The sequence below is a fragment of the Equus asinus genome, chromosome 1 (genome assembly GCF_041296235.1).
Source record: "Equus asinus isolate D_3611 breed Donkey chromosome 1, EquAss-T2T_v2, whole genome shotgun sequence".
NCBI classification, from domain to species: domain Eukaryota; kingdom Metazoa; phylum Chordata; class Mammalia; order Perissodactyla; family Equidae; genus Equus; species Equus asinus.
The window spans coordinates 105,279,750-105,306,422 of NC_091790.1; the positions used below are offsets into that span (position 1 = coordinate 105,279,750).

A 26,673-nucleotide genomic window follows, 5' to 3' on the forward strand; every position below is an offset into this window, starting at 1 on the left:
TTTCATAGAGATGGGATTCCAAGATACCTGAGTTCCATTTTTGGTTTCCTAATTTACCGTCTGTCTCTACGGTTTAAGACAATCATTTGAAACAGCCCATAACTGTTAAAATAGAGCACCGTGAACAGTTGAACTATAATACGCTTACAGTGGAAATATCTTTCTTTCTTTGTATTTTCTAATTTTTCTACAACAAACATAGTTTACTTGTATAATACAAGATATCAGCAACAACAAAAACTGGAAGGAAAAAGATATCCTAACTGATATCTTTTCCTTCGTCTGTAGTCAAAATGTGGTGCAAGTGGTGACCAGAACCCCAGGATCCAAAGTGACCTCATCTGAGGCCCAGTGATCCACTTCAATGCTGCGTTAGTTAAAGAGTTAAAGTCGGTCTAGATGTCAGTCAGTCTTACTGCATCTTCCTCTATGAGAACCTTTATTAGTAGCATAAGTGTGTCTAAGCAGACCTCACATCTCAGATAAGAGTGCAAGATTTGGAAATGAGGACGGTAATATCTATATATGGTAGGAATCTAAGAAAAGCCAATCTCTTTTCTGCTTTTATCCAGCATCTTAGTAAGAGCATCTGCAAAGAACGTCAGTATTACAGTTCACCCTGAATGCTGTTATTGCATATAGGCCCCTGGCTCTTTGACTGAAGTTCAGTTTTTGGAAATACTCCGGTTCTGGATCCTTGTGGTTATTACACTGGCTCTCCTACCATTGCATATGTGCCAATAGCCTAACACCCAGGAAACACCCCGACTTTCAGAGACGATGCCCAAATGACCTCGACAATGAAGGCCCTTAACACAGACAGAGGCTGCCATGCGGATACCAGGCTTCAGTGGTGCAGATAAAGCAATGGGAAGAGTGTAACTTGTTCCTAAGTGACATCTCAGCAGGTCCGGTAAAGCTAGAAGCCCTAACCATTAAGAGCACAACTAAAATTCTTCAAAGTGGCATGAGAGTTTCCGAGAAAGTTCTGGAGTGGACCTGCCAGTCTAGGTCCCAGGTCAGCTTCCTGTTTCTACACACATTGCATGTTCTTCGCTTGCTGATGGGATTAGTCAAATAACCCATAGGATTCACTGACTTTCTCTTTCACTTTTCAACTGATTTCAACTCATTTGCCTTTGGAATGATTGGAACTCTCTTTGTATTCTTATCTGGAGCCCCTAACTCCCAGTGATAATGAAAATAACAACATGTAGGGGCAAGTCCAATGTCCCTTTATGTATCTTTTACTAGTTCTGCCAAGCACTGATCATTCAGGCTATGTTCACCTAAACCATAGTGGACTTGGTAATTAGATAATTGGAATTTATCATCAACAACAGTCATACTTTCCTGAACTGTACCATACATCAGACACTGTACTTTACACTGGTGATGCAAAGGTGTGTGTGTGGGGGGGTCAGACACCATTTCCCTGGGGTTCACTGGGTAGCCACCGTGGTGAATATTCTAATTTCTAATATATTCAAATGCCAGCTCTACTCATGAACTATGAGGTCATGGTCAAGCCTATTAATTTTTATGATTCTAGGTTCTCATCTATAAAATAGAAATTATCACACTTCCAAGGGCTTATATTAGGAGCAAATGAAAATGTACATGAAAGAGCTTTGAAAACCATATAAATATGAGAATATATTGCAAAACTACACTTATCTGTAAGCCAAGTCCACAGGTTATTCCAGGATCTCTGGCAGTGATTTTTTAATATGTTAGTGTTGCCTGGTAAATATGCAAACTTGATAAATGCTGCAATGAAGGCAGCACAATGCCTAGTGCATAGAAGGAGTCCAACAGCTTTTTGTGGAATTGAACAGAATTGAGTCTTAAAGACTGAGTAGAAATTGGATAGGCCAATGGTGCAGTGGGCAGACGTTAGGAGCAGAAGGTACAGCACCAAAAGTGCTTTGGGCATTGGAGAAATTTTAGGAAGTTTGGTGAGGCCAATACACAACTGTGTGCACTAGGAATTGATGAGAGATGGGGCTGAAGGAGTAAACAAGGGCGAAGTCATGAAAGACATTGTATGCTATGCTGGAGTTTGTTTTTCATTCTGAAGGCAATGGTTTAAACATCGGAAAGATTTTAAGTAAAGAGAGCGATGTTTGTATTGGCCTTTTAGAATGAATTCTCTGGTGGCGAGTATATGATGGATAGAGAGACCAGGAGGAGCCTATCATGGTGGTCCAGGGGAGGGGTGGGCGGGTTTGAAGTAAGTAGTGGCAGCGGGGCATGGAGACCAAGAGACAGAGTCAAAAGGAGTTCACGAGGCACAACTGGTAGGACTTCCGGTGACTTGGTGAGTGTGTGTGTACAGGGAGCGGGATGACTCCCAGACGTCTGCTTTGGGTGGCTGATGGATGGAGCCATTAACAAGGACAAAACAAACAGAAGGAGAAAGTCCATCAAGAAGAGGGTAAATTACATCTATAATCTGCCTTAAGAAAACACAGAAATGTGTCATATGTTTTAGATAGATTTTCATCAGTATTCTGAAAACCTACTTGGGTGCCATATTCTTCCCTGGACCACAGCTTTCCTCATGGTCCAGCAGATAAGCCAAATAAGTCAGAAGGACTATTTGCTTGGACTCTTCCGAAGACGGAACAATGGATGAGGAGCCCAGACTGTGTGTTAGTGAGGAGCTGGTTTCATCTGCTTTGTGACAGACTGCTCCTGACTCTTTCCAACCATGGATTTTTGCTTAAACTCATCAGCCATTGCCCCGCTGCACATGCCACTGAATAGATTATGTGTATATGGTTGGTTTAGTGGAAAATTCTTATTGGAACAGCTTTTGGAATCATTTAAAACAGATACTGGTGGTTGTCTTGTAAGCCTAGGCTATTTCTAGCCATTCATTTGCTGTTTCAAAGTCGGCCTCAGAACTGCTTTTCATGATTTTATTTCTGAAATTTATTTTATTTGTGAAATATTGTAGTATGAGAAACGTGGAATGACCTTAATTTCTGGAGAAATAATACTGGCTTTTGCACAATGAATGTGAGTTTCTTGAGGGCAAGGATTCATTTTGTTTATTTCCGAGTCCCCAGCACATAAAAGTTTCTGGCGTGTAGGAAATGCTTAGCATATATCTGTGGACTATGGAGTGATTGAATTTAAATGATGGCTATCTTTTTAAAGAAGACATTTTAGAATTTCCTAAGTAAAATGTAGTTCATAATAATAGGTATAATCATAGGCAGGACCTTTGCCAGAATATTTTTAGAGTATTTTAGATGGAAAGAAAGCTCGAAAATGACTTTCTTTTGTCTTTCTCCACCCATGAGGGCAGAAGCATCAGCATTTTTTTTGCTCCTCTTAAAGTCGGTCTTGGAACTTCCTGGCCACTTTCCTTGCCCTTTTACAATGTATGGGCACTCAGATTTTTGGTTCTGTTGCTTGCTCCAAATCACTTATCAAGCACAACACAACGTTGATATATGGCTCTCCATGTAGCATAAGAAATGTTTGCTAAAGGTCACTAAAAGTGTGCAGATTGTGATCTAATTTTTAAAAAAATTTTACTGGTTTTTTTAGTAAGATGTTCTTGTCTTCCTTTTGAATTAGTAAATTCTATAACAGCATTAACTCACCCCTCCTACTCACACTAAACTTCAAGCAGGAGCATATTCTAAATGCCTAAATTTTCCAGAACATGCCATGACAGGCATTGTTTAAGAGCTGCAAAACCTCTTTCCCAGCAGAATTCTCTAGAACCCTTGGGCATAGCTGGTGTTAGTAGTAGACTGTGGTGGCTCTGGGTTTTGTCTGCCTACCATGGTTTCTCATCTTCTGTCTTCTGGTTCTTATGGAGACTTCCTCCTTCATCCTTGTGGTCCTGTGGGATTATCATGAGGCCCTACCCCTCCCCCCACAGACAAGGGTGGCCCTGTGACCCTGAGTGGCCCACTCAAGGTACATCATCCCCCAACACAGTGCCTAGTCTAGAGACAGGCACATGACTCAACGTCTGCGGTCTCCGTCGGAGAAGGAAGCCAAGCAGGACAGGCTGATGACATTCTTGGAACCACAGTATCCAGCTGTGCTTGAGGTCCACAAAAGGACTTCCCAGCCAAGTCAAACAGCAGAGTCTCTTTGTTTAAGTGAGTTTGAGTTGGATTTCTGTAACTTCCAACCACAGGAGTCCTAATTCATACAGTATTTCGATTGAAAGTTGAAATAATCATGATGTTAATCAGTCTGTCTTGAACCCCTTCCTTTTCTTAACTTTAGGGATTGTAACATATGCTATTTACATGCTTCCAATTTAAATGACGTACCTGAGTTGAAGACACGCTTAGCCTAGAAGCTCATGTCAAACAATTCTTTATTTTTTATGGTATAAATTAAAAGTGACAGATCCGAAGCTGTTAAGAAATACACAAAGTGCAGCTTTACTGACCATACAGATATTGCTCTAGATTAAGTACAGTTTTGTCAGTTTTTTTTTTTTTTTTTTAACGTTAAGCAAACTGTGCAGATAAATCAGCTTTGGTTTCAATGTCAGAGCAAGTAAGGAGCTTTTAAATATCCAGTTTGGCTTCTTGGTCACAAGTCCATCATGTCAACTTCTCGTCATGATGAGTTTTTCGAAACAACCCAGTCCGTTTTCCTGCCCTCCTTCCTGCTGCCCACTCTGAGCACAGAGCAGCAGCTTTTTGCGGGGCCTCATCAGTGACCCTGGTGACCAGTCGAGATCACAGCACGTAGGATAAAAAAAAATCACTTTCTTAACAACAAATCAACAAATGTGCCTCACATAATTTCAAGTTGAAGACGAGCAAATTACATGACAAAAAGCTTATTACAAAATGTTATCCAAACAGATTTTACAGTCAAACATTGAAATGAAAATCAATTTCCTTTTTCTCCATTTTTTTAAGCTTGGTCATTAACTGGGTGCAAGTAGAGTGCTGAGGTAAAACACTGATGAACAGTTTGTATTTCCTTTTTTTTTTTCTTAAAATAGGAACAGTGTAGTATTGCGAGATTGTCAGCAACATTTAGCCATATCTATACAATGTGCATATACCTACAAACATTGAGCTTTGGTCCAGCGTAGAGAAGATGAGCAAAGGCATTTTACAATTTCTTTTTGGTTATAGCTTGAGTTCTTTGATACGCCTCTACTTGGTTTTTTTTTTCCTAGCTCCTTTTGCTTTTTTGTTCTCTCTTTTGTGGTGTGTGAGAGTGTGTGTTTGTGTGTATGTGTATTCGTGTGATGACAACATAAAGAAACTAAACTCTGGCAACGCAATTAAAACTCTCAACGGTTCAAAATTAGTTGGGTTGAAAAAGGGAAAAAACCCCACAAACGGGTGTAAAATATAACATCAGTCATTTTTCTTTTTCATCAAACAATGAAGAAAATGAAGATGACAATAATTTACAAACATGTAAAAAAAATAGTGAAGCTTGAAATACAATCACGTATGCCCAAAGTGGCTTTTATTTTTTGTTTGTGGCAGCCTTAACCTTCAGTTCACAGAAACATAAAAGACACTTAAATACTATTGGCATATGAAGTTGTTCACAAGTGGAAATAAGAAATGTCATAACAAAATCAAGCAATAGGTGTGGTCCCGAAGACTTACGAGTTACATAGTATAATTTATATTCCTAAGAATCTGTTCAGGCACCTTTTTTATGCCTTGTAGCAAAAAATTTATCTGTAAAAAATTAATATAAGAAGCATTACAACACCTTATAAATAATTTATAAAACAATACAAAATTATAAAACTATAAAAAAAATCACTGCACATGAATGATTTTACGACTGTGGGATGAATATATTTCTTTTATTCCACTCAGGAAGATTCCTTTTATTTTGCATTTTCACTGTCCTAGTTACACCTTCCCAATTATAGATCTCCGAACGGAGCAGGCCTTATGTAACTGCTGTTGGCATATGTTTAAACATTTAGCATCCATCATATGTTATCTTGTTAACTTCTCTTCTTGGGGAGCTTTTCTTGATGGAATTTGGAGCAGGTCCCAGGAGAATAGAAAATCCGTTTAATCAATATAGTCTTGGGTTTCTGGGTTGTTGGTCTTTGTGCAGTTTTTGAGGTGGCAAAATGAGTACCACGACGTCCTTGGCATTGAAGGTCAAATTAGCTGTGGTCCAATTAGCATCAGACTTCAAAATGGAAACACCTTTACAAGCGACTGGTTCCACTTCCAGGATTTCTTTTAGAGTTTCCTTGCTGGTGGTCTCCTCATTGCTGCAGGAATCATCTGGAAGGTGGGAACAAGCATACCCTTGCACTGACACAACCAACAAAGAGGCCGACAGAGGAAGAAACCCAAACCCCCATGGCGGAGGGAGTGTGTTAGCAGAAGAAGATGGTGTTTCCAATCAGTTGGGCAACTTGAGGTTTTTTTCTTCCACAATTTACTTCTAGATAGTACGTGAGCGTGATTATTAATTAATTATTCAGGAATATTTACATTTCGACAGCAGGCAAATGGACGGTTCTCTTTGCCTGTTCCTTTAATTGAGCCCCTTTGCCTGTACCTGGGGGAAGCATCCACCACAGGTGTCAAGTGCTCACCTGCACAGCCATTCTCCATCTTGGCTTTTCTTTCTGGCTTATTAGGCTATTTTGGCCCACAGATCTTCTAAGTGGGTTACTTTGAAAAATGAAATAACCCCCTAGCTCTGATAGTGAAGGCTGTTCTGATGTGTTAGATACACCACTTCTAGATTTTTCCTTCTAATGGAGGCACTTCATTGTTAAAACTTCCTTTTCCCTCCAGAACCCAGCCCCCTATTCCAACGGTCTAAATTTATCTGCCAACTTTCTGCTCCATTTCTATGTCCCAAGAACAATTGTTCCCCCCTGAAAAAGGTCTGCTATTGGAATGAAAGCAGTAGCAGAAAAGATTTACAGGACACACGATGGCCTTGAACGCTCCTGTCGCTACCCCTTTCCTTTTGGCCTGTTCTCTTCGTGTGTGTGTGTGTGTGTGTATGAGTGTGTGCATGCTATGTGTGTCTTTTGACTGAAATCTTGAGACATTTCTTTGGCTATCAGACTTCTGAGAGAAATTGCTTTGCACAGAAGCATAACATAGATGTAAGTATCGAACCAAATGTGCAGCTTATGTTTATATTACAAAATTAGTTTTGGTCAGCTCTCCATGTACGTGGCCAACAGACTGAGAAAAATCCCATGATCTGGCGTGGACAGTGAGCACAATTACAGCTTATGCCAGTGTTGACAGATCATCGAGCAAAGCCCTAGTTATTTTGGAGTCTCTCCTACATTTCACTGGGATGTGAGTGGAAAACACGCCCGTTCCCACTCCGTGGCCTTCCTGCAGACCCCGGAGGCCACGCATGAGGGAGACAGAAAAAACGGAGGAAAAAAAAGAGAAATGCGAGCTCCGTTTTCTTTTCTCAAACCCACAAGTCATAGTGAGAAGAAAGCAACGAATGCTTTGGCACACAGATCCAGGATGCCCCCCCTCAAAACAAAGAAAAAAATAAGAACCCCGTCACCCCAAATAAAAACCAACAGTGAGCCTCATAGAATGGCTTCAACAATGGCGGCCACCCCACAGGTGGTGACAATAGATGGGGAAAGACGGGAGAAATCAGGCTTCCTATGATTTCGTTAAGTACAAACGTAAAAATCTGTAACACAACTTTACACGCAGAGTAGACTAACGGTGGTGTTTGCAATGCCATGTTTCTGACTTTGGTTAATACGTTTCATAGTGAATTAGCACTTAGAACCTGAAAAAATGCGGTCCCTCCTCCAGGTGGCAGGCTTGTATTCGCTTTGATCAGATCAAAGTTTTTGTGTTGTTGTCGATTGTTCTTTTTGGTTTAGTTGTTTTTCTTTTCCCTTAAAATGTGTTCACATTTTCATAATACACAGAAAAAGTATGTGGTTATTTGGTTTGCTTTAAGTCCCTTAAAAAACTGGCTTTGGGGAGACAGGTGGCGGAGGCTACTATTCTTAGCACACGCCTGCAGGGTGTGTATTCCTTGTTTAAAAATTTTCAAAAAAATTTTTTTTTTCTTTTTGGAAAACCAACGGACACGTATAAACCACCCTGTCCACTTGGTTGTTTTCTTAGTCTTTTTCTTATAAGGGTGATGACTGGGGCTGTTCGTAAATTTTACTTTAAATTTAATTTTTTTTTTCTTTTTCTGGTGGAGTCCCGGGCCGGAGTTGGGTTTCTGCGGATTTTCACTTTTGCTTCTGGGTGGGCATCTCTTTAGGAGTTTTCTTCCAGAGAGTCTGTTAAGGGCTCCAGAGGGACCGCTGTGGCTGGCTCGTGCTGTTTTAAGCGTTTAATTGTGTTCTTCAGGGCTTGCCTCTTATTGCAGAACCAAACTCTAACTACCTCCCGGTCATAGTTCAGCTTCTCGGCAATTTCGGTCATTTCCTGCCCAGAGGGGTGTGTGTTCTTCTCAAAGTGGGCATTGAGGATCTCAAGGGCCTGGGGGGTGAAAGACGTGCGCCGTTTGCGCTTTTTGGACGGTTCGCTCCCGATAAACTCGGTCAGGTTCTGCATGCCTGCTCGATGGCGGGCCTCAGCCTCAGCCATCCACCGCTCAAGCACCGGCTTGATCTTCTGGGCACTTTTAGGGGTGATGTCCAGCTTTTCAAACCTGGCAGGATACAAAAGGCCAGGGTTCAGTTTGGCTGTCAGACTGCTAGCTATAGTGTTCTCTTGGGCTTCCTGTGGTAGGAAAAAGTGGCTTCTCAGGATGGTGTGTCTGGGGGGAAAATTGAGAAAGAACAGTCTTACACTGAGTCCTCTGCCAGGGTGGGCCTCCTGCCTGCCTGCCTGACTGACTGGCAGAGCGAATTCACTCCAGATTAACAGCCAGCTGCAAGGTAGCCACCCGCTCAAGCCAGCGCCCACCGTCCCCGCATGCTCCATGCCCCTGCATGCAGCCCGAGCACCCACGCACGCCCACCCACACACACAAGGAAAGAGGGAGGCAGCAGGACACACGAGCCGTCACGATGGCAACAAAAACAACTCGCAGATCTTTTTCCTGTAAACTCTTGAGATCTAAGCTTTTATTTTAATCAGACCGGCACCATTTCCCCAATGTTCAGAATCCTTAAGGCAGAAATTAACACCAGAAAGTGACATCAAAGACAACAGCTGTCATGTTCTTCCACTTAAAATGATTCTTTTTTATGCTTTACATTTGTTTTTTCCTTAAATTCCTCCCATTGACTTGGTTAGGAAAATGTTACATCTATTATCATAGGCGGGGATGGCAACTGGGACAAATTTCTTTTACGGCTCTCCTTTCATCTCTGTTTTGTGTCTCCTTTTAATTTCTCTTCCTCTCTTTCTGTTTCTCTCCCTCTCTCTCTCTTTTCTCTCTCTCTCTCTTTCTCTCTCTGGTAACAAACAATTTTCACCTTATGTCAGTTAACAACATGCCCTCTTTTCAGGTAAAACATAGCCCATTGCTAGTTTACTGTTGGACTCAAACAGCTGGACTCATTGTAATTACTGTGAACACCCCTCTCCTCGGATGTGCTACGGCCACCTCATGCCTTCCAAACGCCGTCCAGTGTAATGGTGTATTTTTGCACCAGGGCATCAAGCTGTGTTTAATGTGTGATATCTGCAAACTGTACTTGAATGATATCATTTTCTGTAAATGAGGTCTTCTAGATATCAATTGCCATCAGCAATTCTTTGCTACACTGACTTAAAAAAATATGAAGCGTCTTGGACAAAATTATATAGAAGGTTTTAAGAGGTCATCCTGGTACGAAATTCAGACTCACTCTCAATGAAATACAAAAAGGTACCAATTCCTTTTATTCGTTTGTTTGTTTATTCTAAATCCAAATTCACAACCCTCCAGCATGGCAACTTTGGACGCAGGGAATTTTCCCTCTCTTTTAAAGTTCAGCGCTGTTGAAAAACAGCCATCTGACTGCGCAGTGCCCCTTGTTACAAGGGTCTGTTCTCATAGAGCCAAAATGAACCTGCTTCAGTTAGAATATGTTTTATAAGGATTCTTGCAAAAGGACACAAAAGTCTAGGCTTTGTTTCTGTGGCACAATCTTATTTTTGGCACTGCATTTTAGATACCTTCTGTTGTGACAGGCAGTGCAAATAGTGTCAAATTTTCACGTGATTCCCATGGCTTTCCCTTCCATGTATAGTTCAAGGAGTTGTTTATTTTCTAAAAACCCAATTTCTAGTACTGCTCAAAGAGGGAAGAAGCACCTTTTGCTTTTAATACAAAATAAACTAATCATTTAATGTCATTAAGCACAAGTGCCAAGCTCCCTCGAAGCTCTCTCATTGTCACGTTAATCTGCCACACACCACATTTTGCCATCATTCACCATAAAAGCCCCAAAGCTGAAACTCTTGATGGCATGACAGCAGGCTTTACAGTGCCATGGCATGCGGGGGTGAGAGGGGCGGTGCACCAAGCTGGTGATGGGGTGTCCAGCGTGTTGGCGGTGCTTTTCCTCTGTGTCTCTGATAAGGAGGGACTGGTCAAATGCAGAATCCTTCCTGCCCTTTAAATTAATTTGAATTGCTCTGATGTCAGATCTCGGTCTCTTTCAAGACTTTCATTCTTTTTCTTGGTAGTTAGCTCCTAAACCTATCTCATGGAAACCCTAGAAGCCAGAGAAAGACCAAAAAGTCAAGGCATCTGATGTGTTCTATTATACGGAGAATTCCCGAGGTTTCTTTTCATTTCAGTCATAGCTTTTTTGGCTTTGCCTGGGGGAGACTTTAGAAATCAACATATTTGATTGGGAATGCCCAAGAAGCAGTGAGTGTATTAGCGAAAACATTAGATGGCACTTAAACCAGTAAAAGGAAATCACATTTTAGGACTAAAAATAAGCCAAAGAGGACTTTAGCCACAACAACAAATTGACACCAACTTAAAAACCTGTGGCTGCCTTTATCACGAGGCTGTCAAGATGAAACAAAATTAACGTTCCCCTACAGGGAGCCGCCGTATTCACATCATTGATGCTGCTGGTTAGTGTTGATGCTTCTGTACATGTTGTTTGGAATATACAAGCCCTGAAACAAATTTCTCAGCAGTAGTATCCTTGTGTAGACTGAATAAAGGTTATTTTCTACAGGGAGGTATCTTATAAGAAAAAACAGTAGGGGAGGCCATAGAAGTGAGAGGATCCTATGGCGCTTTTTGTATTTAACAACAATCAATGGGTTTTATGGAAAATCATTGAGCAAAATGTGAGCTGCAAGCTACTACCCCATACTGATGTTATTTATAACCTTATTCTTAAACTGCGGGAAAAGTACACTTCCGTCCTTTGGGGAATACATTAAAAGTATAAAGAGCAGATAAAAAGACAGCATTTCATGGATCACCAAGAACAAAAATCCACTTAAATGAGTTTAGAGTTGGTTTCTTGGCTTTTCCTGTTGGAGGAGGACTCATAAGGCAGTGCCCAAGAGGAAAAAGCTCTTCCTGAAGTGCCTTTGTTACCTCATGCATAAACATAGGATTAGTGCAACACACACATGCATGCACGGGGTCGGCTGCTGGCGGCTTGACCCAGATCAACTGGAACACAACCAAGGCTGGATTCTGTCATTTATTTATTTAATTTGAGGGGTGAGGGCGGGGGCAAGGTTAGGCCAGATTCTCACTACTCTCTTCTGAGCCATGTAAAAGCAGTTGTTTCTTGCAAGTTAAAACATTCCTTTGAGGTCACAAGATGTCTAATTATCTTTTTAAGGCATGTTTTCTTGGAAAATCCTGTAGCCATCCCTGGGTAGAAATGGTGGCAGCGTTAATACCAACTGGGACTGGCAGCTTTACAGGTTTTGCTCAGGATCCCAATTTGTAGACAGGAGACAGTGGCTCTAAGCTGCCTAGGAGGGCGGGTCCAGAAGGAAGTCTCTGGCCTAGGGTGGTGTTATTTCCAATGAGACCGCCTTGGAAGTTCTCTGTGAGTTGACAGGAGTTATCAAGCCAGCCCCCAAATCTGCTTGAGTACCTTTATTTCCATCAATATCACCAATTTCCACAGATAGCTACCCCAAACTTTGTTCCCGCACTCTGCGCCTCCAGCTTTGCCCACCCAGAGAAGAAAGCGGAGCCTCGAGGACAAACAAGGCCCAGGCCGGCCAGAAGAGGTGACAGCATGTTACCTGCAGATGGCTGACTGGCTGTACGCGGGGCCCTCTGTAGCACTGAGAGCCTGTCCCACCTGAGTCTGCGTCAGGCCAAGGGACAGGCGCCGGATTTTAAAAGCTTTGGCAAATTCTCGGATCTCCTCCAGATTAACCCCATCCACCTCACCCGCTGCCGTTTGAGGATCTGTGGAGATGTTTTTAAAAATAGGATCAATACGTCAACACACATCTGAGTAATATCTGCTTACCACCATTTATAAGAAAGCGGCTCTTTTTAATAGCAGAGCGGTGGGGAAACAACATTGCAGAAGGTTCTCTTTGTCTCCTAGCAGAGGCACCCAAGCCCCCATTCTCAACTTATTACACCTCCACAAATCATTCTTCAAGATATTTCTATCCCACATAAAACCACATGTAGCTCACACTGCCATTTCCACAGTACAAGAGCGTGTTCCTTAGGGTAGCAAATAACAGCCAATGCGCGAGGCCTCCTGCTATGGGGCATGCAACTCCATTTTGCCCATCAGCATTTTCAAACATTGTGCAAAAATACAAAAATGGAAAGCTTTTGATTTGAAATGTCTTAATTGGACTCTTTAGTGCTGAAAACTGCCCTTGAAGAAAACAGTATTTTGTGTTTTTCTTTTATCCGCTCAGCAATGCGGCAGGGCTAACAGATGTAATGTTGCCTAATTTCTTAGGTGCACATTCGTCCCTCAGAAGAGCGTGCTTATGAAGCGGTGGGAATAATATTGTCTTTTTTTCCCCTTGATAGCAGTTTACTGACACAGATGCCTTTGTCCCCGGAAAGGGCACATCATAAAAAATGCCTACCGCAGGAAAGCTCCTTTGGTGCTGGATAACGCGGTCAATTTAGGACTTATCAAGGGAAATGACACAACAGCTGGAGAATGAAACTCCCCTCCGTTTGGCTACTGATCCTTGGCTAAATGAAAGCTACACCAAGCAGGAGACAGCATGGGTTGGGGATGGTGGAAGATTTCAAAGTGCTGCTCCATCCTGCCTGGAGCGAAGCCATTCTCCCCTCGAGCTGACTCTATTGTTCTTTACCTCACTCCTGACTTAGGGGAAAAGTTTTCTCTTCCTCTTTCTGCACAATGACCCATCAATTTCAGTAAATTCAAGGACTTGTCTAAGGACTGTGGTGGACTGTATTACTCTTCTGGGCTCAGGGCTAGAGAAACTCCTGTAATCATGAAAAGAAAGAAACGTTCGCATCCCAACAGCCAATCTTTTAAGGACTTTTAAGTAAAGATGTTAACATCTGTGGGGTCTTGGAGCTTCCTGTATAGATTCTTTCATTATAGGAGAAAAGGACTCTGTTAATAGAATCAACAATACAGGTGTACATTGTACTTTTATCTTCATATTAATAAAAAGGTCTTATCGAATTTTTACATGTCAATAGTCAGAATTTTGTTGAGGAAATTTTAAACAGTGGTACAACCACTGCAAGCAGTCTGTAAGTATTTCTTAAGTGAGTCCTGGGAGTCCTAATGAGTGGAGAGACGGGGCAAGAGAAATAGCAGAGGAGTTCCAGCCCCTACGGGGTTAACAGTCTATAAGGGGTTGGGGCCCAATACTGTGAATGAGAAACAGCTAGAGAAAAATACCAAGCAGACCATAATCAAGAAGTAATGGTGAGACACCCACACGGGAATTTATGGAGAAGGGAGAGGTGACAGGATTCTTCGGGGTCTTACCCAATGGGCAGCTTGCAGAGAATGGAGGGGCCATATTCCAGCCGGTGGGAGCCCAGTGCAGACAGGCACAGATGCAGCGGGGAGTGGAGCACTGTGAGGGCCTGCGAGGGTTTTCGTAGGGTGGGGTGAGGAGTGCGTGCTAGGAGTGGTGACTATTTCGGTGAAGGTCACTGAGAATCTGTGTCCATGGGCAGAGGCAGAGGTTGACTGTCAAACTGGTTTGGCTGTTAAGTTTAATGAAAACCCTGCTTTTTCTCCCCAAATTTCCCCAGATGGCTGGCAACACTGGTTAATTAAAGGCTTGTTTGGGTCATCCCTGGTGGAGGCTGCCTTCCAGATCTGAAATCCCACCAGCACAGCAGCCTGAAGCCACTTGAAGGGTTTGCTAAGGATTCTAGGAGGTCACGTCGTCGCACACAGCGGGCTTGAGCCCCTGCCCACGTTTATTCCTTTAAAACTTTCTAAAGCAGAAGTTGCAAATGAGCAGTTTGAAAGTAAAACTCAGCTTTCCTAGAGCTTACACATTTTTTTGAATTACTCATCAACATTTCAACACTGGGAGATTTCTACAGAAAAATCTAGATTTTTCATGTTCCTTTGAAATGTTAGAAGATTTGGCTATGCGGCGTCTACATCTGCATTCGGGAACAATCAGTCACTGGGGCTGACTCTGGCTGCCCCTTCAGCTCCCCAGGCCCTCGTCTCCAGCCCTCCTCAGACTTTGCCGAGTCTGTTTTGTGACCCGCATTCAGAGCAGGCATTCCCAAGGGGGCGAAATTGGTTCTGGGATGGTGGGGAAAGGTGGAAAAGCCGTAGCTAGTACAATGTTGTGGTCCCCCAAAGGGCCACAGTACATAAACAGAACAGATGTACAGTATATCTGTGGTGTTAACATTTCACAGCAGAAGAAGGGCAATTAGAATAAAAAAATCTAAAAACGCACTGTGGTGGGGGTGGAGGAAGGTGGGAGGAGGGCAATGATAAAATAATAGTTGAAACACTCTGGTTTAGAACAGAGAGGGACACCTGGCACAGCGGAAGAGGCCTGGCCTCTCTCCAAGAGAGAGCGAAGAGGCGCTTGGCAGACTGACAAGTGTGGTCAGCGGAGGGTCGAAACTGAGGGTGAAAAAAATGGAAGCCAGAGACATTCCTTGTAAGAATATGGCTTTTAGGATGGTGGTTTTCTTAATTTGACAGGTGTAAGAGTCACCTGGTGGGGCCCAGGGAGGTCCATTTTTAACAAGTACCACAGGCAACTGGGATGCAGGGGCTCCTCTGACCCCACTTCCAGAAGCCTTCCCTATGGCTCTGGCCTGACCGAGGCTGGGCATGGCATCCTCTGCATGACCTGTCTTTTCTCGACCCATTACCACCGTTATCTACTAGGTTTCACTACACAGAAAGCCTGCTCTACTGCCGGGGTAACACTGACAGGCTAGAAAGGCCCTGTGAGGGCAGGCACCCATCCTTGCCCTTCGACCTCCCCCAGCACCACCATTTATGGCAAGTGGCCAACATGTGGGTGTCAGTGAGCTGGGGTGACCAGTGTCATTTGCGTTGAGGGGGAGTCTTTCTCTGAGCAAAGCTAAGTAGCCCCTATGGGAAGTAAATTTGTTGCCTTATATTCGCCTCATCTCTAGATCAGGCGGAATCAATTGAGTTTACCAGCCTGGGAGGGGTGGGGCTTTAATCTGGAAGGATTTCCGTGGTCTGCCCCATCCCAGGGTTTGTGCTGCCACCAGATTCCACAGTGCCGTACTGGGCAGGGTTACAACTTGGGTTGCAATTGTATGTAAATCTGTTCTGATTTCTTTCTCCTCCCCAGCTGCCTTTATTGTTTCTGTCCTTACTAGTTCCTTCAGACTGGTAACTAAACCTGTGTGTGTGTGTGTGTGCAGGTTGCTTTTTGTCAGCTCACTGACAAGAACCAGACCTGACGAGAAAGCTGTGGACTCTTACCCACATGCACTCAGCAGTGTGCTTGTCGAACTTTTGCTCTCAAGCTCAGAAAGGTGGGCGCTTGCTCCCCTGAGCCTCGTGTCTTCTCTGAGGCCCCAAACAAGCCTTCATTACAACCGAGAAGCTGAATTCCTCCTTCCTCATGCATTTCCCACTGTTGTCTTTTTCCCAGTTCTATTTTTAGAGCTGATAAGATAGGAATTCTTGGGAAATTTTAAAGAGGGTGATGGTCTATTGGACAAAGGCCGAGGGAGGGGAAATCAGTGTCTGTTTGTTTGTGCAATTTGTTGATTGCCAGAGATGAGCTGCCTGGCTCTCTTTATATTAGCGTTCTTATCCGTAAAGTCAGATGGCAAAATGTATTAGCACGGTTTTGCTCCATGAGTCCCAAGACTACAGAAGTCTGTCCATCCAAAGAAGGGGCCCACCTGTGGACAAATATTAGTTTTACCCTGATTACAACATGTGGGACTTGCCTTCACGCATTGGGAACATTCATCAGATGGTGTCTGTAAGATATTTTGAATCAAAAAAGATGCTTTTTTTTTTTTTTTTTTGATCCTGGAGTTTCTGCCTTAAACTCTTGAGGATTTTTCCCTCTGTTGGCACAGTCCCCTGCCTTAAGGGATGTTTGGTTTTCTGGTTGAGGAGGAGAAAGAAGAGGTGAATGTGGTAAGGGGAAGCTTCTCTGCACTGTCACTTAGTTGTCAACGTACTCCAGAGGTTGAATTTCCACCTTGGGATATGTCAATCTGGCTTTCCACCATCCACTCTCCTGGTTCCCAGGAGGTTGGGTCAATCTCAAGGATGAATCTGAGGCTACCTGGATGGGCACCTCAAAGGAAGCCCACAAAGTCCCCACAGGGTGGATCCAGCACCTTTAATGATCTCTAGGGCAACCCAATCTGGGGTTTCTCTGCCCTGAGGAGGACGAGGTGCCTTTATAGAAGCACCAGATTAAGTCAGCCCAATATATTAAGTACAGGGTCAGAAAGCAGTAACAATGGCTGCCAGGGGCCATGCTGAGTCTGACCATTGCTAGAGCAGCCAGAAGATGAACCTATGTAGGGATTAACTAGCCTGGAGATTTAGACTAAACTGGCATTAAGAATTGGCAGTGACTCCTAAGTGTAAAGATGATGTTTCCCAAATCAAATCTGGAATGCGTGGACTGAGAAGTAAGAGGATTTTTATGGGAGCTGGTTGCGTGGTCACTGGGCCCAGACTGAATTGAGTGCTCAGGATGGATCAGCACAGATGTTTTGTTTTATTTTTAAAATTTAGCTCCTTCCAACTGTTAGTCTGAGTATCAGTGTAAGGGCTTGCTAAATGGCTGGAACAGTCACCATCCATCAACGTCATCTTCCTGAAACCTCTGCTGTGGGATTGTTATGGAAGAAATATGCATCTTTAAAGAAGCTGCCAAGTATGAATTAACTGCATTATGTAAACATCCATCTGCTTTTTAGTGCTATTCTCACAGCAAATAATGAGCATATTTACCAAATATTTCTGAGAAATAAGAAACCATTTGGAAACATGCAATGCAGTTTGGGACTGACTTGCAATACGGTGACTTCACTGGGTTGTGGAAACTGGTGTGAACTGTGATCATGTGCCGTAAGCCATCACCAGCATCCTTATGTTCACTTTACAGTTTTGGATCTTGTGGTATTAGCCATCAGTCCTTTGCTGTCTGAGAATCAAGTTTACAGGCCAAGGGTTTAAAAAAAGTGTGCTGAAAAACCGAAAACAAAACAAACCCAGCGAACAATAAAAAATCCCCAAACTACCTATTTTTAAACAGTACTGTATAAATCTTAAGTCAAATTAGGACATTTGTCAAGTCATTTGTTTGACTCCTCTAGACTTTCCAGAAGCCCTGATTATAGAAGCTACAGCTTCCTCTGATGACTGTGGAGGCTGAGCAAGGGTTACCCAGAGCAGGCTGTGCAGGTGCTATGAAAAGCTACTGTGCAGATGTTCTAACAGTTGTGCACATTGGGTAATTCTGGGCCCAGATATGGTGTTCTTTGAACATTAAGATTCTATTGTGTTCTTTTGCCTGGAATGAGGAAGATTTTTGGACCATCTGCTCACTCTAGTTCATCTGGAACAATGGCAGTTTGCCCAAGGCTAAGGTGAAAGCCTTTGACCTTGGTGTGGGGGGATTCACTGACCAAGATTTTGACCACAGGTTCAAATCCAGTTTGATCTGGTTCAAATTTATGGCCTTGGCCTACTGGAGGGATTTGCTGATCTATTAACCGTTCAACTCAATTCAAGGATTATTTACTCTGGCAAGTCCTGTTCTGTCTCAACCTCCAAAACTGAGATAACCAGATACTGTATTGCCAGAGTCCCTATTCATATGTTGATCACAGCATTTATTTCCCTTTATCTTAACTTGTTTCTTTATTACCAGTTCCCTCAGGGCAGGGACCACATCTTGCTTATTTTTGCTTTGTTAATTTCTATTCTTGCGCCATATACATGGTGTTCAAGAAGTGCTTTGTCTTTCTAAGTTGTCAGCCTCTGAGTAAAACACCCTTTTCCCCCTCTGTAATTTAACTTGCATAACAACTACATCTGAAGTATGGGGTTGGGTCTCCCCACTTTTGCCTGTCTAAAGATTTGGTGAAGTTTAATCTCAGACAAAAATAATTTTAAATGCGTATTTCATGCTTGAATATAACATTTAAAATACGCAAGATGTCTAGTTTTTCTCTTCATATTGGCTCAGAGAAAAGCATATTGTAAGGCATGGGTCTAGGCATTTAAAAAATTATTTGAAGACTAGGTGATTTGATATATTTTTGTCATTCAGATTTCGCTGGATAAAATTTATGTGTAAGCATCTCCTCTTTTAAGACAGCTGTGGTGTGTAGGATATGTATGACCCTTTGAAGCAGACTACTTGTGTTATCATCCTGGCCTTGTCACCCAGTAGATTTGTCACACAGGGTGTCACAGTCTCTCAACTAAGACTGAATCTGATCCCTCTGACGCAAGCTGGTCAAGATGAGTTGTACTTTTCAGAATCCGTTTAACGCGAGCTTCAATATCTGAAAATGAGGATTTATATTATTTTGTTGTGAGTGTTAAAATGAGTAAAATATTGAATGTGCTTTGAAAACCTTACTTTACCCTACTTTCGAAAGCTCAGACAGAGGTTTCTTGGGGTCATCTGCATCAGACAATGCTCCGTGTATTATTCATTCTATAGTTGGGCTTTGAGACAGAAGGGAATTAACTAAACAACATGTTCAAAATCTGTAGCAATGATAGGCCCAGCAATAGGCTTGTGTAAAGTCTGACTCCCGGTGGTCCTGCTAGACGTTTTTGTGTCTGCCAGAGAAGGCTCCTCATTCAGGCTCTGCCTATGAGCTAGGAGCTTCCCGCTTCAAGGGCTTGTGGTAAAGGTGTCTGTCTCTCCCACTTCTTCATATCAAGGGTATGTAATATGGTTCACTCATTATATTCCTAGAACTTAGATGTCTCATTGGCCACTGTACATTTGAAATTCCATCCTGCCCATTAAGTAGCTCTGTTACTAATTTCTGAAAAAGGCAACATTTTCCTTGCTCAGCTAGAGACAAATGGATAGAGAGAACCCAGTCCCATCCATCCATCTGTCTGTCTATCCATCCAACATGTTTTGAGTGTTTAGCTTGTGGAAAATTCTGTATTCATGGGGTGGGTCTTATTTTTATTTCATATTTAACTTATTTCTTATGCATGAGATGTTTGATCTTGGTTTCTTTTCTTTCAGGACCAAAGCTTAACAGCTTATCCTAAATTTATGACCTTGCTGCTACATAGAAATAGAGTATTTTGCAGCAACTTATACAGAATATCAAATTGGAACAAAGTTTGAATCTTTTCCTGCAACAACTCTATGAGGAGTTTCTTTATTGGGAAAAATCTGGCTATAATTAAATTCGTTTTAATCCATGATTTTATTGAAGTAAGACTAGAGTTTCTGGCCCAAATGAGAGGGGTTCTATATCTAAACAACGTGAAATAAGAGGTCGATGGCAAACTCCTTATGTATCCTGAAACTCTGTTTGATGTTGACTCAGATTTAAGATCAAGAGCATCCAGGCTAGTCAACTGAAGTACTTGGGCATTTTAATATCTTTCCATAACCCTTCATTCTCTTCTCCATCCCACAAGTATCTTTCTTGCCTGAATTATCCATATAATTGAATATATATGTATACATACACATGTATATGTATAGTGATGCACCGCATAATGACGTTTCGGTCAATGATGGACCACATATATGATGGTGGTCCCATAAGATTAGTACCATATAGCCTAGATGTGTAAGAGGCTGTACTATCTAGGCTTGTGTAAATACACCCTATGATGTTCATACAGTGACAAAATCACATAATGACACATTTCTTAGAACATATCCCCGTCGTTAAGAAACACATGACTGTACATATGTACACATATATATATATTCTCTTGGGGGAGGTTGTTCTTGGAGAGGGGGACACGCAACCCTCCATTTTGCTTTGCATTATCATACTTGCCCCGTGGTATGTAAGGATCCCTGCTGTCCTTGTTATAACATGACGCTTGACCAAACATAGATATTCACGTGTCCTTATTTTATGGCACAGATGCCTGTGCACTGCTTTAGCCCTTAAAACCCATAACCACTGGATTTTTGGCTCCTGGAGAACTACAATCTATGCACATGTTCTGTGATTTTACATATAAGTAAAAATTATACTAAAGGTGAATAACATTAAATTAGACCACTGTCCCATTCATCTTAACACGTTTCTATTTGCATGAGAGACATATGCTGTCTTCTTTTAGGGTCAAATACCATTTCTAAAAACTTTATATATATGGCCTACTCAGGGAAATGGACTTGCAGGCTTATTTTATTTTATGAATGGTCGTTCAGAGATTTTCCATTGGATTCCAGCCCATGCAGCTTCCCCCACATGCCACTGGAAGCAGTTCATTGTGCACACACACCCACCCGCCCACAGGCACGCTCTCTTTTATTTCCTCTGACACCTACAAATAGAACGGCAGGGGACTTCAAACACACAGAAAAGCAGCTTGACCTGCCGGCAGAGTGCCTGTTGTTGGGTATTTCAGTTCTGAGCTGGGTGGCTCCCGCCCTGCAAGCTGATCAGTTTCTCCCTTCTGAAGTGGCAGGACTGACTCAGCACATCACCAAGCACTGGAGATGGAAACCGGCCCCTCCGTGCACTCAACAAGGTGGGCGTGCTTTGGGGACCTGCTTCCCTGAGGAACTGTCTGGCCCTGGGCGGGCACTTCAGCCCAGTATTGGCCTAGCAGGGCCGGGAAGTTCCTCTTTGAAGGGTTGAGAGAACAAAGAGAGGGAGGGTAAGGGAGGGAGGGAGAGAGAGAGAGAAGGGAAGGCATTGCAAACAGGCAACAGGAAGGCCACCTGACTTAACCGAGCCAGAAGGGATACTTACTGCTGACTAACTGGCCCACGCTCAAAGCTGAAGAAGAGGAGGATGAGGAGGAAGAAGAGGAAGCCTGGCGGACGGGACTTTGAGACATGGATGCTTGGCTGTGAGCCAGGTGCAGGAGGCTGCTTTGGGAGGTTGCTTGACCCACTGACGTCTGGGAGGGTTGGTGGAGCTACATGGGGGGGGATGTAAAAAATACACAAATGAATGCAAAATGCGGGGGGAAAGGCCAGGGAACAGAAGTTTCATCTGGGGTTGAATCATTTTATTTCTAAGAATATACACTTCTGAGGAAGAGTGCACACGCTACCCACCAGGCAGGATTTTTTGGTAATATAATATGTTGCTGCTTGCTTGACAGGCATTTGATTAGTACCTTTAAATATAGTATTAATTCTCTACTTGGCTTCCCGGAGCACCCAATTTCCTATATTTCTCGACCACGGCCTGTGGCTGGACTCTTTCTTCCTGTTCATATAATTACAGCACACTTGACAGGCTTCTCAAGTATCTACAGATAAAATATAAAGCTTACAATCAACTCAGAATGCAAAACTAAGTCTTAAAGGTGTAGCTGTGCCCAACCACTTTGGCTTATGGAACTAGTATTTTTAGGGAAGTTCCAATTTAGGCTGAGGGTATATGGAAACTTTCTGCTCTCTCGGATGAAAGATTCTGGTGGATTACTGTGCAGTTTGGAAAAACGCTCTCTGATATCCTATAGAAAACTGAAAGAGAAGTTGGGGCAGTCAGGAAAAAAGTATCCAGCAGGATTTGCAGCTCTCAGTTGTCACTTTCTTCCTCTGTGTTAAGGACTTTCATGCCTTTCCTTCTTTAATTCTCATGTCAGCCTGGGGAGTGGGCTGACCCCTCTTTTGCAAACAAGGAAGCCAAGGCACAGAGGGTTAAAGGATTTTGCTGGTTCATCTGGTAGGTGTGGAGGAGCTGGTCTCCGGCCATATGAGGTCTAACCCTACAGTGCTAGCTTGTAGTCACAAGGCCACAGGTAAGAATTAACTTAAATTTTAAAATTTAGTGTAGCATTATGTCCATTTATTCATGAGTCCTTTCCAGGTTATCGGAGGATTGTTGTTCTGAGAGGGGAGAGGCGCTCAGCTGAGATGAGGAAGAGAGGGGAAAGCGAATGGTTGCAGGGGCCAGGTCCACTCGGAGGCCGTGGGAGGGGTCTCTCTCGATCGGTGGGTTGCCCCCCAGAAAGCTGACACAAAGGGCAGCCCCAGACCCTGAACAGGTGCACAATTAGCCTCAGCCATGGCCACCTTTGTTGACTGGATATAGCACTTTCTGGTTGACAAAGTGCTGCCATAGCCCTGTGCACAGAAGTGTAGCAAAGTTTTTATAAAAGGAAGTCAGCCTGGGAGCAGAATCACGTCAGGCCCTGAACTTCGGTGGGACAGCCAACGACCAAACAGGCACCAATCTTTGACCACCTTCTCAGTGTCTGAGAGTCGGCCAGGGATGTTTCAACTTCACATTTGTCACTGCTTCCCCAATGTGTGTGTGTGTGTGCGCGCGTGTGCATGCGTGTGTATTCATTTTTTCATTCAACTTTATTGAGACATAATTTGCACATAGTAAAATAGACCCATTTCAAGCAAACAGTTTGATGAGTTTTGTCAGATGAATACATCTGTGAAATCACCATCATAATCAAGACATAGAACCTTCTCATCATTCCATGAAGTTCCCTAATCCCCTTTGCAATCAATTTTCCCCCAGTGCATGGCCCCAGACAACCACTGCTCCGCTTTTTGTCACAATGGACTTGTTTGGCATGATTCTAGAAACATACAGTATGTACTCTTTTTTCATCTGGCTTTTTTTGGCTGGGATACTGTTTTTGAGATTCATCCATTTTATTGCATGTATCAGTAGCTCATTCTTTTTTATTGCTGAATAGTATATATGGTATATTTCTATAGTGAATATATCTACATTTATGAACAGATTGTTTATCCATTCATCTATTAATGCACATTTGGGTTATTTCCAGTTTGGGGTTATTATGAATAAAGCATTTAAAACATTTATGTATAAGTCTTTGTGTATACCTGTGTTTTCCTTTCTTTTACGTAAATACCTAGGAGTGAAATTGTAGAGTTACTGGATTATACTCTAAATAGATGTTTAACTTTTTTTTTTTTTTTTGGTGAGGAAGATTGGCCTGGAGCTAACATCTGTTGCCAATCTTCCTCTTTTTACTTCAGGAAGATTGTCACTGAGCTAAAATCTGTGCCAATCTTTCTCTGTTTTGTATGTGGGACACTGCCACAGTATGGCTTGATGAGTGATGTGTAGGTCCGTGCCCAGGATCCAAACCTGTGAACTCCAGGTCGCCGAAGCAGAGTATGAGAACTTAACCACTACACCACCAGGCTGGCCTCTAACTTTTTAAGAAACTACGAAACTGATTTCCAAAGTGGTTGTAGCATGTATGAGAATTCCAGCTGTTCCATACCCTTACCAACACTTAGGGTTGTCAGTCCTTTTAATTCCCTAAAGTGTTTTTAACCATTAATTGACATTTTACCTTCAAACAATTGTTAGTAAGCTGCTACTTTGGAAATGTGCATAAGGAGCTATTTCCTTTATTGGACCCTCTTGGCAATGCGTTTTCTCCCTGAATTCACATGATACCTCTAGGCAGCAGATGTGCCTAGCATAATTATGAGAAGTAAATGATGGGCCTAAGACCACGTGGCCTGTGGAACGTTAGAATCCAGGCTCTCCCTCCGCAGTTCAGGGCTCTTCCCAGGATGCCATGCCGTCCCCCTTCAGAACTGCTTGCAGCTAAGTTCCAAATGAACATCCTTATTGGTACTCAGCTGTGCTAAGTGGAGACTAGACTGTGAACCCAAGATAGATAGAACCAACATGGAGCTCAAATTAATATGCATCAAGCATATGCCTACAGTAATTAGCCAATCTGCTGTGCACATAATCAACAGTTAAATCCAGTAAATTTTATTCTGTAGGGACACATATCAAAGATTAAATCCATTTTTAATTTGCTTAATAAAATGTGATGGATATTTGCATGTCAGTCTGCCCCCTGGAACTTACTGAGTTGTCCTTCTAATTATTGTTACTTGACACAAGCTTTTCACAGTTTTGAGTTATGGGGTCATGAGTTAGTCTTCAGTTTTACCATTCCGTCAATATTTTATTGGCCCTAGGTGTGGTAAAGTACCATCAAGGAACTGGGTGAGACAATAATCCATTTAAATTTTTCTTCTTCAGACACAACTCGGCAAAGAAAAAGATTACTAGGCTGCAGCCTCACTTAGGAGTCACTAAGCAAGCGAGTGCTTACGCATTAACTCTGCAGGAGAAGAAATTCAAGAGGAAAATAAAATGGTTCTTTTAAGAGCTTGTTCTATGTCCACACGATCAAAGGGAGAGATGAAGCTAAGCTATCTAAGAATCTAAGAAAGATACATTTCTTCCAAAGTAAATAAGCATTTTTTTTTTTTAAGGACATCAGGGTCCTGCTTACCCTCTAGAGTTCAACGAGACAGATCAGAAAAACCAATAAAAATCCTGAAAGGCTCTAACTTGTTAAGAATCAAGATGATATAAGCAGTAACATCTTAATAGAGCCCGTATATCTCATTCCAATTGCCAGTGTAGACATGTATCTGTTGATTCCAGAATCACTTGTAAGCCCAGATAGACTAGCTTATTGTTCATGTCAAAATCATCCCAGAGATTGGCCTCTCTTTTGTAACTCATTCCCACAGACAAAGAGGACATTAGAGGTACCATTTCTGTTGGCTCCCAGCCCTAAAACTGCAATTTTTTCAGGTAAACTGTAAGAATAGTTGTATCTTTGATTTTCTTAGTTTAATGATTTTGGTGCATTAATCTTTAGAAATCTTATACCTAAATATATATATATATGTATATATGAAAATATGAAAAGGGCTTTAAGCTACTTCATGAAACGTTATATTAGAGTGGGCCCTAATCTAGTATGACTGGTGTCTTTAAAAGAAGAGGAGATTAGGACCTGGCTAAGAGCAGAGGAAAGCCCGGGTGAACACACAGGTAGAAGACGGGCGTCTGCAAGCCGAAGAGAGAGGCCTCAGAAGAAAGCAATCCTGCCGACACATTGATCTCAGATTTCTAGCCTCCAGAACTGTACAACAATAAATTTCGGTTGTTTAAACCACCTGGTCTGTGGTGCTTTGTTATGGCAGCCCTAGTAGATTAACACAGGCTGAGGGCATGGAGAGTCAAGAAAAAAGGAGAGAGAGAAGGGGCCACCAATGTGAGCCTGCAGCCTCACATTATCCAGAGAAGGAGGGAACCATATCCATCCCATACAGGGAATGAGAAACAGGGACAAACAGGACTCAGAGACTGAAAACACTTCTTGCTGCCTCTCCTAGGCTGGCTTCCTTGGGTTGTTTGTGTTGGTTGGCACTACCAGGGGTGTTCACTATATTCAACAAAAATAGGTTCAAGTACGAGCACACTTTAAAGACTTGCTCGATTTCCTGTGCCACCGCTCCCCATTTATCTTCCATGGGTAACACAGTTTATCCTTAATAATGTCTTAGTTTCTGGAATAAAACATCATCTAGTTAAATTCTTGATTGATATAAAAAATAAGTGAGGGTGGCAAGTGTCTTGGAAAATGGAATAAAATGCGGAACATACTAGACAAGTTGGAAAAGTGAATGCATATAAACAGTAAAATTCAAATGGGATTAAATTTAGAGAAATTCATTTGGGGAGGAAAAAACTCTCCAAATATGCAAAGACAAAATGGAGGAGATCTGGCCTTTTGCAAATATGTCAGGGAGCCATGATGAACCACGGGCTAGACAGTGCACCATGTGGTGCAATGGAGAATGCGAATATGACAGAGAGGTCTAGCAGAAGCAAGAGCACGCAGGATGTCGTGCTCTCCCTCCCTCGCTCCCAGTACTGGCTGGCATTTTTCTGTTTACTGTGTACCTTAGAATGCCTTGAAGAGAAATGAAATCAGTGGTTCTCAAGATTTAGTGTTTGGCAGAATCACTTGGAGGGGCCGTTAAAACACAGATTCCTGGGCCCCACCCCGAGAGTTTCTGATGCAGTCGGTCTGGGGTAGTCTCAAGAAGTGCATTTCTAACAAGTTTCCAGGTGATGTTGATGCTGCTGGCTGGGGGACCACACAAGGTTTTGGAAGGAGCTTCTCTTAGAAAAAAGATAAAGAAAGTGGATTTATTATATCTAGACAAGAGAAACCAGAGCCCAGATTTAATAAGAACCTTTGATAATTTGGAGGACATAATGAATGCCTGAGTGTCGTTGGAGAGTTCTTTCTACTGTGGACAGGACAAGAGCACAGGT

The 26,673-nt window shown here is 42.5% G+C and overlaps 1 protein-coding gene across 2 annotated transcripts in view; it reads right to left on the minus strand.

Annotated features, from left to right (window-relative positions):
* Nucleotides 1-8,061: 8,061 nt before the first annotated feature.
* Nucleotides 8,062-26,673, minus strand: part of POU6F2 (POU class 6 homeobox 2) — a 450,158-nt gene continuing 431,546 nt past the window's right edge. The window contains exons 7-9 of one of the 2 annotated variants that reach the window (XM_070504520.1): nucleotides 21,316-21,484; nucleotides 12,171-12,339; nucleotides 8,062-8,760 (exon numbers count right to left, since the gene is read on the minus strand). In XM_070504520.1, coding sequence (XP_070360621.1) covers nucleotides 8,256-8,760; nucleotides 12,171-12,339; nucleotides 21,316-21,484 — 843 coding nt within the window. In that variant the 3' untranslated portion in view covers nucleotides 8,062-8,255. The remainder of the gene's footprint in view (nucleotides 8,761-12,170; nucleotides 12,340-21,315; nucleotides 21,485-26,673) is intronic. The other variant, XM_070504519.1, reaches the window with a different exon arrangement.